This window comes from Ambystoma mexicanum, chromosome 4q, assembly GCF_040938575.1.
Source record: "Ambystoma mexicanum isolate Mex_15411 chromosome 4q, UKY_AmexF1_1, whole genome shotgun sequence".
NCBI classification, from domain to species: Eukaryota; Metazoa; Chordata; class Amphibia; order Caudata; family Ambystomatidae; genus Ambystoma; species Ambystoma mexicanum.
In genome coordinates, this window is record NC_090928.1 from 379,181,876 (window position 1) to 379,194,594 (window position 12,719).

The window sequence follows — 12,719 nt, forward strand, 5'->3', positions numbered from 1 at the left end:
GGATCCCCGGGAGGTCTCTGCAGACTGGGTTACTCTGAAACGAAATTTGCTAACTGGTCGCTATTGTTTCTCGATGAGGAACCCTCACGTGTGCTTCGGAATGGGGCAGTGAAAAACCTCCACCCATCGCTCGAGTAAATAATCTAGAGTGCAAACCGGAGGCATGTTGTAATAAAAGCAAGTGTCCCAACTGTGCCTCAGACCAAACACTCAAAACAGAAGGAATGTGGGTCTGAGGACACATAAAATGCCAGCAAGAAAGACGGGAAACAAACTAAAAATCTGAATGGGACATCCCAGACAAAGGGAGAAAAGATTGTACAATGCAGAAAAATGGCAGGAAAAAGTTGCCAGTGCTGCACGTGTCCCATCTCTGACTGGTCAGAGAAAGGGACTGAAGGGGGAGTGCCAGAGGTGGGGGTGGGGGAAGCAGAGTCTGTGTCTGTGCATGCAATGGGCCCTGCGTACAAATAAAATAATGACATTTTTTGAGGTGCTACAAAAAAACGCTCTGGTCACATCCTGTAGGACAGAATGTCCCAGAACTATGGAAGAAAGGGGATGAGATGTAGGAATACATAAGGTACTGTGAAGAGGCCCATCTCTGTGGTCTACTTTTGGGATCACAGTTACTTAATGCCCCCCCCCCCCCACCCTCCTTCTGTACCATCTTCTTAAAGATATAGCTTTTGAACAAGAACATTGTTTCAAACTTGTCCCGGAACACCCCAGCTCATCTACCCAGATTGCCCTTTCACAAAGGTCTGTAGTCCGTTTTTTACAGTGGTAGATTTTCTTAGTGGTTGCCAAGTAATTTCTTGCATTTGACTGTCCATTATTATCCATATTTGTATACAACCTAGAGTGGACACTTATTTTGACTATTGTACTTAAGTTGTTTGGGTTGCTACGGTTATTAGCTCATACCCCTCCTTAAAACATAGTCTGCTCTCGGCTTGCACTACCGCACAAGGTGAAGGAGACATACCTTTATGACTGGGATCACTGCTGATTTAGTAGTAGCGTGGGGCTGAGTAGGGGGTCTAGCCATTAATCAACTCTGCACTCCATTTCGGCAAACTCTGCTGAATAAGCCTGTAAGATTTTATTAAGATGGTACTTGACGCCTGATACTAAGTAGTTATCTACAAATAAGAATGGTTCATGTTGGAGGGTTGTGAAAAGTGTCAGTGCCCATAATCACATTTGGTAGTTGTGCCTTAAGTAATGGAAATGCTATGCTGAGTTGCCGTCTACTCCAGAAGTCTGCCTTTAGCAGTCAACTGCTAACTGAAAATCACAATAAGTTCCTGTAGTCAATGATTGGCTGATTAGAATGTTGGACCATTTGATAAATGTGAAGAACCCTCACATGTTGCAGGACAGCATCCAGATATTCTGTGCGATTTGGGGGAATACTGTTTACATTGAGACCTACAAGGATTATAGAAGTTCCTGAATACAGTGCACAGGGGTTACTGGACTGTGGTTAGATTTTGAGAATCAAGTTTGCAATTAATGGAGAAGAAAGGGTTGTCGACCACTATGCCTTCTTTTTTACACAAGATGGATGGTTTGTTTGGGCTGGGATGTGGAGTCATCTTAGTCTGTTGGTTCAGGTTGAGGGGGAAGCGGACCACAGCTAAACTGTGAATTTTTTTGTACTGTAAATTCCAAAATGTTAATACAAATATTTTGATTATTAAAACAATACACTAAACTGACAATGCTGCCTGAAATTCCCTCAGGGATAAAGGTTTTCACAGACAGAAGGCAAATAAAGTGATCTAACAGCTTCTGTAACAGATACATTTACCTAGAAGCAGTGAACAACACCAAAGTTCCTACTGAATAGGGCAAAAACTATTTAAGAAAAACAAAAGCACGAATAAAGGCTAATGGGAAATAGCAAATTGTGCATATTCCCACTGAAATATACAACCCTGAACAGTACCTATTGAAATTTCACTGTAATTACATGTTTGGGACCGGTTTCAACTCTGCATTAAACAAGCATTGGAAACGCCAACAGTTTGGGCTTTTATGTAGGCATGGGAAAGACACTTGCCAGGCACAGCCATAGTGGTATTAACTGATCATTACTGGTAGCAGGTGCAAAATAGTGAGAGTTCCTGGGCATCTATGGCATTGCCTGGCAAATGCCTAATACTTATACACATGCCAAGACTTAGTTTTGCCAACAGCACTTCAGTGAAAGACACGCACAGCACTTATACATCCAGTGGCTCAAGGCAGACCTAGTAAAAGACATTTTTTACAGCTCTAAGTAATTTCTCTCTATCTGTACTCTAACGCAATGGTTTCAGCGTATAGGTGTCACAGTCTAAACTAAAAAGACTGGGACACGGCATTAACCATTGGGCACATTAAGAAACCTTTGTATATAGAAGTGCCATGTTGCCTACGTCGAAATTCGCAGACAATGGCTTTAAAGGATCTGGAGGAAGTGGGCAGGAACGTAGGAATAAGGCATTAAGGCAGTCATACATTTTATTTTCAAAATGTATCGGTAACCGAAACAGTCATGCAATCACGCAATTTATGCTAAAATGTGCCAGCACCAGTTTAAACACGTTTATAACAGTTAGCCCCAATACTAAAAACAAGGTTTTAAAAAGCCTGATTCAACTGAAAACCGTGAGCTGTAGTCCTGGAATGCATGTCCACTTGAAGTTACTCGTTTCAGCCGAGATATTACGGTAATGCCATCAAGCAGAATGTAATTTGAAGCAATCAGTCTGGTAGCCAGCATTGCAAGAGTGGGGGAGCGCGCCAAGAAAAAAAGTCCTGCTACTTTGGCCCCCAAAATGCAGTGCGCGCAATTCCATACGGTATTATTCGCACCTCCGCAATCAAACGTTTTGGGTAGCAAATTGTATTTTAACATACACTGAACAAGAAAATGCAGGACTATTACAGATGCAGGACACCAGCATCCATTACCGTTCTGTCCAGGCTCTGTAGGGCAAAATACATGCAAACCTCCTAATTTGCATATGGATTGCACCAACAGAAGTGACTTCACAGAAAACGACATTACAAGGAGCATCATCAGTCTTTGATACTTGGAGACACTATGGAAGTGACTTTAGAATAAGTTGCCATAAATAAGACAAGTGGCAAAAAACTGGTGCAAAATACCTAAATTGCACTATTATATATGGAGCAACTCTATAGTCATTAGGCTTTTTTTTAATAATATATAATAGCATGATATATTAACAAACTATGAAGTGAATCACTTACGAAGTTGCAGATAAGGCACAGTGCAATTCAATAATTTGCCCAGGATCACACACTTTGGTTAAATGGTGAAAAAGGGATGTACACAATTTAGGCAACTGAACACATCTTCCCAGGTTTAGTTGCGATAGATATTTATTACGTTTTTGCTTTGCATTTAACGTGCTTAAATAAAACGTTATAGCAATGCCTTGGAAGCAAGCTACATTACATGATAAACTAGCCTTGCATAATAAACTAACTTTACACTATATCCACCGTCATAGAAACATGTTGAGCAATGAGAGTATGGCTTTAGTTTTGTTCTCCCCATCCTGCATGTAAAGTCACAATGGCATCATGCAGATTAATGGGTTATTTCATTACGCATGCAGCATTATGCACCCTTCTCATGTCTGATCATCCCCATTCACATATCTTAAGGGACAAAAGTCCCCATTGTAATGCTCGGTTGATACAATGTGTTAGGTCCCTGGGAGAGCCTCACTGATGCCAAGCGTGAACTTAAGACACAGCCCTAGAAAGTCTGAAATTACAGGGTATGTCCCTCGTCCTGCAGACCCCCTCAAAAGCGTGACTTTAGCCTTTGCGCTGATGTAGCCTGCAGATCGCTAGACCGACTGGTCATTTCGGTACATTGTCCTGCCAGCGGGACACATTTCCCGTTCGGCACTTGTTATGCCACTGGGTGCAGGAGTGGGGAAAAAAACAATCCTTCCGTTTCTTGCTAAATATGTGAACCATTTGGCCGCTTTATTAGTAGTATTAGAAATCATTTGCCAATTTTGGGCACTCTAGTGATTTGCACAGTTCGAAATAACATTATTACATGTGTTGTGCAAAGTGCATGTTTCTACATTATGGCAGGGGAGAAAGACATACGTGTAAATGCTGGAGACTACAGCGTGCTCAATGTAATTTACAAACATGGAGGGCTGATGCAATTACCTGCAACATCAGTTCACAGTCATCTCTCCCCACGAAAATCATCTCCCGTGGCAGCCGGTGGCGAGTGCCTCCGCTACTCACCAAAAACCAGGATGTTAAGCTCATTTTCTGCTTAGCTTCTCAGTCCTCGGCAAATCTACGTCATTCTGGAGAATGAGAGAAAAAACGCATTTGGGTATTTTTAGCTTCATCTACCCTTGAGAAGTACAGTGGGCAGTGTTCAACAGACAAATGAAACGCACAGCAAAGATGGTCTCTGCAGCTTTTGCAATATTCAGAGCTGATGCCACAACAGAATTTCAAGATCAGATGCGGTTTAAGGCATTTTGATGTAAGCAGATCATTTTAAACCCGAGAAAATAAACAAAAAATGCTAATACATTGCCTGCAACAATAGATGTGGTTTTTTTGTCGCGCTATGAAAAACAGATTTTCATTTACCAATTGGTATTCAATAAAGACCAACTCTGGAAAGACGTTCTTCTGCTGTGCCCTGTGGCATTGCAAAAAAAATAATGGACCAACCAAGGCGGTTACCCACCGCTTATTCATGCGAAAAACTTTATTCAACATTCAAATTTAAGGGCAGGTGCCTACATTACTTATCCCAACTTCAATAATAGAAACTCGGAAGCATAAATACAGTGCGCTATTTCATGATATTATGTAAAGGTCAAAGCAACATTATGCCTCAATACGCATGATACACGAAAGTACACTCGATTGCAGACGTATACAAAGAACAAAAAACAAACAATTACATGGTTGAATGTCAATACAACACAATGTAACAGAAAATAGATCCTGCTCTATGATTGATTCATTTGCTCAATCGCTAATGTGGAGTATGGCTATGAATGTTTTAACATGAAAAAAACAATCATTTGAACATTTGAAAAAGCCATTGAACACCAATGGAGAAGCATGAACACCATTAAGGGAGCTAACACGTTTTTCAACGTCCACAGGGTGGTGCCCATAATCAGTTAAAGGGAAAGTTCGTTCAAAAATGTTATTGTCCCGATCGTTAAGGCATGTATTTTTAAGCATACTGTAATCGATCTTAAAAAACGTTCCAATGCATCTTAACTTAGTTTTCCTCAGTTTTACACATGCGAAAACAACGGGTTGGGCGCAGCCATCTTGTGCTAAACTTATCCGCTGACACATCGCCCTAAGTTCAAGTGCCCTTGCGGCAAGAATACTGATTGCCCGCCCCTCAAACTGACATCACTAGACGCTTACACCCCTTTTCACAACGCCAATGCACGTCTCGTGTCAATGTTCTCTGCGCATGTCCAGATGTCTCCATGGAAATGCCAGGACGCCTCTTTCCTCGACAAGTATAACCAGACCCTTTCTGAGCAGACAACATTGCAGTTGCTTTTTCAATCGTCTCACTGTATTTAGTTTCGATCGGCCGTGACTCGTTTCTCCTCTGTTCAGCTATCTTTCTAGTATAACACCCCACGAACATGTACTTAGACTAGCAGAACTGATTGAACTCGGTACTTGCGTTTTAGTTAAACATTTGTCATATTATGTGCCAATGTCTTCACCAAACCTTATTTAATTTTGAAATGTCATAGATTGTGCATTTATTTGCTCTATGGGTATTTTTAACATTGCAATGTATTTTCTTCTCCTTTACCAATAGTTGCTACATACAAACAAAATTTTTTTATTTTTCTGACTGTGGATTTTGTACTTATCCAATTTTCAGCAACTATGGCAACAATAGAGCCCTACTAGTATGAGCCTGAATATTCTGAAGAGGAACAAATTGAAAGAGAAAGAAGCAGAAACAATGGGAAAATTGGACGATAGTTGGGAAGATGAATCACCTGAGCCTGACCAAAATCGCATGGAACTAATCTGGATGCTTGGCCTATGTAGCCAAAGAAGGGACACCACCGCTATAGATTACCAAGCTGCATGACATCAGCGCAGCCTGCCTCACAAGGTCTGTTTTGCGTTTTATGAAAGTGCTTATGCACGAACTTCGACCAACAGTTCGCCCTCAGAATCAAAGTAATGAGTAAGTATCCTCTAGATGTGATGTAAGTTTGACCACTGAGGTGACAAACATTTCATGTTGTTCTCCTACATTGTCGTAACTTCGATCGATCACTCACAAATTAATTTAGTCTGTAAATTATACATTTCTCGCACTTATTGCAAATCAGAGTGTTCATTGCTTACGGGTCTTTCACTTTCGACTAAAAAACAATATTTCCTATATGGCCCGAACCGTTCTGGCTTGAATGGGTGTTCACTTTTGTAATGTGTCGGTACTTCAAAGCACAAGTACATTTTTTCAGAAAGCAAATTTTCTAAGGGCAACTATGCCACCGAATTTAGGACGTATTTTCAAGTAAATTGTTACACTTATCTGGTTCATTTCAATTAAAACATTTGTTTCTCTATCAGTGCAAAGTCCTCTCGGCCGGCGACAAAGGCGACGGGAAGAAAGTAGGTAACACTAAGGGCTCGTTGAGATGGAAGTCCGATGGCACCTTGGGCATGAAGGAGGGGTGCGTCCTCAGCACTACCCTTGTCTCCTTGAATGTCAGATATGGAGGTTTACAGGAGAGGGCCTGGATCTCTCCCACTCGTCATGCGGAGGTGATGGCCACAAGAAACGCTGTTTTCCACGATAGGAACTTCAACGGTGCTGAATGCAGAGGCTCGAATGGTGGGCCCATGAGGCTGGTCAGCACCACGTTGAGCTCCCACGCCGGGGGCGGAGCGTTCACCGGCGGGAACGAGCAGAACAGTCCTTTCATGAACTCCTTTACCAGGCGGTGAGCCCACAGCGACGACCGCCCCACAGTTCTGGTGTAGCGGGAGATAGCCACCAGATGGATCTTGATGGAGGCATGTGCCAGCCCCGCCTTGGCGAGCGACAGCAAGTACGGCAGCACTTGAGGGGCCGTAATCCATAGAGGGTTGATCTTCTGTGCACGGCACCCGACAGAGAACCTCTTCCATTTATGCCCATAGCACTTAAGAGTCGAGGACACCCTGGCCTTTGCAAGGACCCCCTTGCAGTCCGCCAGGATATCGTAGCCTACGAACTCTAGTGCTGCAGGAGCCAGGCCTGCAGGTTCAGCGATCCTGGGTCGTGATGTAGGATGGCGCCTACTTCCCTGGCGAGAAGATCCGCGTCTGTCGACAGTTTGACTGGGGGGTGGACGCTGACAAGTCCAGAAGGTCCGGGAACCATATCTGCCTCGGCTACGCCGGTGCAACGAGGATCATCCTGCACCGGGACCGTCTGAGTTGACTGATGAGTCGCAGAGGCAACGGCAACGGTGGTAACGCATACAGGAACAGGCCGTCCCAGGGGAAGGAGAATGCATCGCCCATGCTCCCCGGATGGGGAAACCTGCTGGCGAACCTCTGGCACTTGGTGTTCGTCGCAAAGAGATCTATCTGGGGATTGTCCCATCATCGGAAAAGTAGATCCACTTGATCCTGCCGGAGTTCCCACTCGTGGCACGAGCGCAGCTCCCTGCTGAGTGAGTCGGCGACAGTGTTTTTTTACCCCTGCCAGGTGGAAGGGTACCAGGAACATCCCATGGGCAACGGCCCAGTGCCACAGATCCTGCGCTTCCTTGCACAGGGATGGGGATCTGGTGCCCCCTTGCTTCCGGATGTAGCACATTGTGGTGGTGGTGTCGGTCAAGACCCTCGCAACATTGCCCTTGAGGGATGGGAGGAACGGCCTGAGGGCCGAGAACACGGCTCGGAGCTCCAGGACGTTGATGTGTAGTGACCTCTCCTCTGGGAGCCAAAGGCCTCTTGCGTGGAGATCTCCGGTGTGTGCTCCCCATCCTTGCAGGGAGGTGTCCGTCATTACCATTTCCCGGTGTGTCGGTGCCTGGACTGGAAGTCCATACCCGCCGCTAGATGCACGCGGTTGCCCCACCAACGGATCGCTTGGCGGAACGTCTCGTTGAGGGAGATCTCGTCTTCGAAACTGCCCGCTGCTTGCATCCAACGGCGTCGAGGAACTCCTGCAGTGGTCACTTCCGCAACCTGCATAGACGCACGAGGTAGATGCAAGATGACATCATGCCGAGTAGGGACTTGATGGACCTCACCCTGGCCATGTCCATGGTTAACAGCTGCTGTACCTTGCCCAGGATGGCCTTCGTCCTTTCTTCCGACGGCGAAGCCAATCACGCCACTGTGTCGAATCTGGCTCCCAGGAACAGGGCGTCTTGCGACGGTACTAAGTGGTATTTCGCGAAGTTGATCGAGAATCCCAGATCTGTGAGCAGTCGGACAGTCTTCGCCGTGTGATCGACGGCAAGTTCTCTTGACTTTGCTCGGATGAGCCAATTGTCCAGTTAGGGGTATATGTGGATCCCCTGCAGTCGCAGCCACGCCGCCACCGGTGCCAGGCACTTGGTGAAGACCCTCAGCGCCAACTTCAAACCGAACGGTAGGGCCATGGACTGGTCGTGTTGCCCTTGGACTACGAATCGTAGGAACTTTCGATGTCCTTTGTGTATTGGGATGTGGAAGTAGGCATCCTCCAAGTCCAGCAACAATAGGAAGTCGTCCTCCTCCAGCTGTCCCAGCACGTGCTGAAAGGTGACCATCCGGAACTTCTGGGACTTGATGTATTTGTTGAGGCGGCGAAGGTCCAGGATGGGTCGCCAACCGCCGGTCTTCTTTCGGATGAGGAAGTACCGCGAGTATACTTAGGAGCCCCGGAGCCTCTTCGGGACGAGTTCTATCGCGCCCTTTTTCAGCATGCTCGTACCTCCAGAAGTAACTGTGGCACGTGGTTTTCCTTCCTGGCCCCCGGTGGTAGACAGGGACACTTTCTTTGGAATTCCAGAGTGTGCCCGTGGGCCAGCGCATCCAGCACCCAACGGTCGGTGGAGATGGACTCCCAGACACTGACGAAATTCGCCAGCCGGCCTCCCACCGGGGTGCTTGGGGGAGGAGGGGGCCCCGACATCACGGCGGTTCAATCCTGCTTCGCCAAGGCCTTGCCGCCGAGGCCTCCTTGGCAACAACACTGATGTCCTCTGGCCTTGCTGCGGCCCCTGTAGGCCTCCTTCGACGATGAGCGGGCCGCTTGGCGGTACGACGCAGAACCGCCACCAAATCCTTTGGAGGCACCTTGAGACTTGCCTCCGGGGGTCCGAAAGCACGGCCGTCGTTGATAGAGAGAACCCAAGGCCCGGGCCGTCTCGGTGTCCGCCTTAATGGCCTGCAGTGACTCGTCTACTGCCTTGCTGAACAGGTTGATCCCGTCGAGGGGCATGTCCAGTATCCTGGTATGAACGTCCTGACGGAAGTCGGTGGCCTTGAGCCACCCGCGCCAGCAAAGGCAAACACTGTTGCCCATCTGGCAAAAACCGGTGTCGGTGATGTCTGTGGCCACCGTGATGGTGTGGTCCGATGGCAACTTGCTTTCCTGTAGGATTTCAAGGGCCTCCGCCCTCTTGTCGTCTGGCAGGAAATCCAGGAGGGGAGCGATCTTGAACCACAGCTCCCTGTCGTAGCGTGCCACGATCGCGAGGGCGTTGGCCGCTTTGATGGTCGTCGCCGCCAACGAGATGACTCGTCGTCCCATGGCGTCCAGCTTCTTCCCATCGCCGCCCGGTGGGGAAGTGGAAGTTGATGCCGTCGCCTCTGCCGATTTCTTCTTGGCCGCTGCGGAGACCACTGAATCAGGGGACGGCTGAGCTCTGAGGCACATCGGGGCGGAATCTGGGACCTGGTACTTCTTCTCATACCGGTCACTTCGCAGGAGCCATGGACGGGTTCTTGAGCAGCAATAGTCCCTCGTCCCAGATGTCGTCCAGTAACGGGACTGAGAGGACTGTCTTCCTCTTGGCCTCCCGTCGTTGGTAGAGGAAACCCTCCTTCTGCTCTTCGGGACACAGCTGGAAAAGCTCCAATGCCCTGGCGATCATGGCGTGAAAGGTGCCAATTTCGTCGGGAGGGGAGGCCCGGGCAGGGGGTTATGGAAGATCTGTCCTGTCATCAGCGCTGTCGTCGTCCGACCCCGTTGTCTCCATTCCCGTCTCATCCCTCGGTGGAGGGAAAGGAGGTGAAGGCTGGAGGGGGGGGAGGATGGATTCGCCTCCGCTCATTCAGTGGGCTTCCCGACGGTCCAGGCGGCGCTGGATCGTCCGCTGGGGGCAAAGGCAACCTTGTCCTTATCTCCGTACACAGGGTCTGGATAGCCATCAAGATCGTTCTTGAGTTGTCCTGTGGCATAGGCATTGGTTGCGACAGGAGCGACGGCTGGGGAGTGGGCTCCTCCGTCTCCTCCATGGCCCGCGGCTCCACCGTTGCCCTCTACATCCGCCTCGTCAGGATCCCTCCCGTAGAACCGGACTTCCTCGAACTTCTTGTCCAGGATCTTCTTGACGCCAGCCAGCTCATCTTCGGAGGTGGTATCTGTGTTACGGCTATGGTGCCCCCCCCTTTCTCGTCCCAGGGTTTTACGGGGGGTCTTCTCGATAGGTTGAAAAGATGATTCCCTCTGGGGTGGCAGGGAAACTATGCCCAGAAGTCGATTCCACTGGGGTAGCCTCCACAGGCTTCGCTAGGGCCGCTACGACTCCTTCAATCGAGGCCTTCGCCGGGTGAATCAGGGCCTTCATGACCTTGGCCGCGTCTGGGTCCTTCACCTTAGGGGGAGGGTCACCGCCTCGCACCCCCCCTTGGCTTTCTCCGTCGGGATCGACCGGGGCTTCTCCCAAAGCTTACCCGGGTTCTCCAACTTCCTTTTCCGAGCCAGAGAGTTGGCTCGCGGTTGATGGCGTCGGGGACACCGCGCCCTGCCTGGCAGTCGAAGAGCCCGAACCAACGGCACTCCCGATGCACGCGGACTCACGGCACTTGCCTTATGTTGGGCCCCTGTCGCCGGAGCGCCCCTCAAAGGTCTTAGAAGACCGCTCTGACTTCTTCTCACCTGCTGCTGGGCTCTTCCCTTCCAGCCAGTTCGTGAGTCGAGTCCGACGGTCCTTCAATGTCCGGGCGGACATGTTCTTACAGAACGCGCAGTCCACCTTCACGTGAGACTTGTCGTAAAGGCAGTAGAGGAACTGGGAGTGCTCATCCTCAAAGACATTCTGCAATCCACATCAAGGGCAGTTCCTAAACAGCTTGGATCCAGTAGGCGTTGCGTCTCCTTTGTCATGGGCCATGTCCGCGCGGAGTAAGCCTCAAAGATCTTCCGGAATCCTCCAAGAAGAGAAACTCGACGAAAATTCGCCCTTGAGGGGCGTAGAAAAATTCTGAAACGGGTCCCCGTTGATCAGAAGAAGAATAGGTGGAGCTTGAGGCTCGAATTGACAGAAAAATAAGAGAAAACTCTTAGGAAAAAGTCAAAACGCAGTAAAATCTCGAGAGCTATAACACGAGGACTCCCAACACTTGAACGTGCGGTAAAAATCTGAAGATGGCTGCCAGAGGAGGGACTTACGTAGAGGGCAGTCATTGGCTGCGGGCAGTACGACCCATAGACCAGTGATTGGTTAGTAGTAGAAAGACAGTTCAGAAACAAAAACTGATTTCTTCTTTACCGAGGATTCCCAGCCTGACGACGGGGAATATTCATGAGCATGTGAATCCATGCCAAACCCCATGCTGGAGAAGTAGTCTACCTGGGCTTCACTCCATGATATGATGCGGCATTTATAATGCGCCTACACACAAGTGATTCAAGGCGCATCTTCCAACGGTGGGCCAAACCACTACAGATTTCAGTGAGAAGATCCCTCAGTTAACATCCCAAATGAAGAAACTTCTGGTGAAATACTGTACTTTTTCCATAATACCAGTAATAACATTTTTCATAGCAAAAGTGATCCCAGTAATTCAATATGGCCTAGAAGCCAAACCAATTGCCTGGGATATGAACTGGCATGGATTAGAGGGGCAATTATGGAAGAAAGTTCTTGGTCCCCCCCAGAGTTTGTCAATAAGTAGCACGAGATAGGAGTTAGGGTTAAGATAACTCAGATCTCAGGCAGAAGGAAGCTGGTATCCCTCTATCGCCTGATGTTAACATCACAAGCTAACTCACTCTTTGAAGATATAAATGATCAACTGATGCATTCTCCATCGGCTTTACTATCCAACCTAAAACATCTGGTATTTAGAATATTGAAAAAAACGCGAGAGTGATGTCGATATGCTCTTGTGTAATCCATTGAAAGTCAAAAAGGAAATGTAAAGGACTGATTGGATTCACACAATTGAAGATGTGCGTAAATTGGTTATGGCAAGATCATTCTTGATATTTGATTAAAAAAAACTGGCTTTCTTCCAAAATATCTGAGAATATTCCCCCGATTGGAAGGCGAGACAGACCTTCCTTAGAGTTCGATTAAATCTAATCCAGACGGGAGAAGTTCTGACTCAATGGGGCTGCAGTGAAGAAGCCAAACAATTCTGTCCAATATGTAATGACCCAAACCAGCAGTCCATTAAACATGTCTAAATCGAGTGCAGGGGAACCTCGAACATAA

At 47.9% G+C, this 12,719-nt stretch overlaps 1 protein-coding gene across 8 annotated transcripts in view; it reads right to left on the reverse strand.

Moving 5' to 3' along the window:
• The window catches only part of CEP170 (centrosomal protein 170), a 1,733,932-nt gene that overhangs the window by 1,489,579 nt on the left and 231,634 nt on the right, over positions 1–12,719 (reverse strand). For all 8 annotated transcript variants that reach the window (XM_069607948.1, XM_069607946.1, XM_069607950.1 and 5 more), the window contains exon 2: positions 4,213–4,358. In XM_069607948.1, coding sequence (XP_069464049.1) covers positions 4,213–4,317 — 105 coding nt within the window. In that variant the 5' untranslated portion in view covers positions 4,318–4,358. The remainder of the gene's footprint in view (positions 1–4,212; positions 4,359–12,719) is intronic.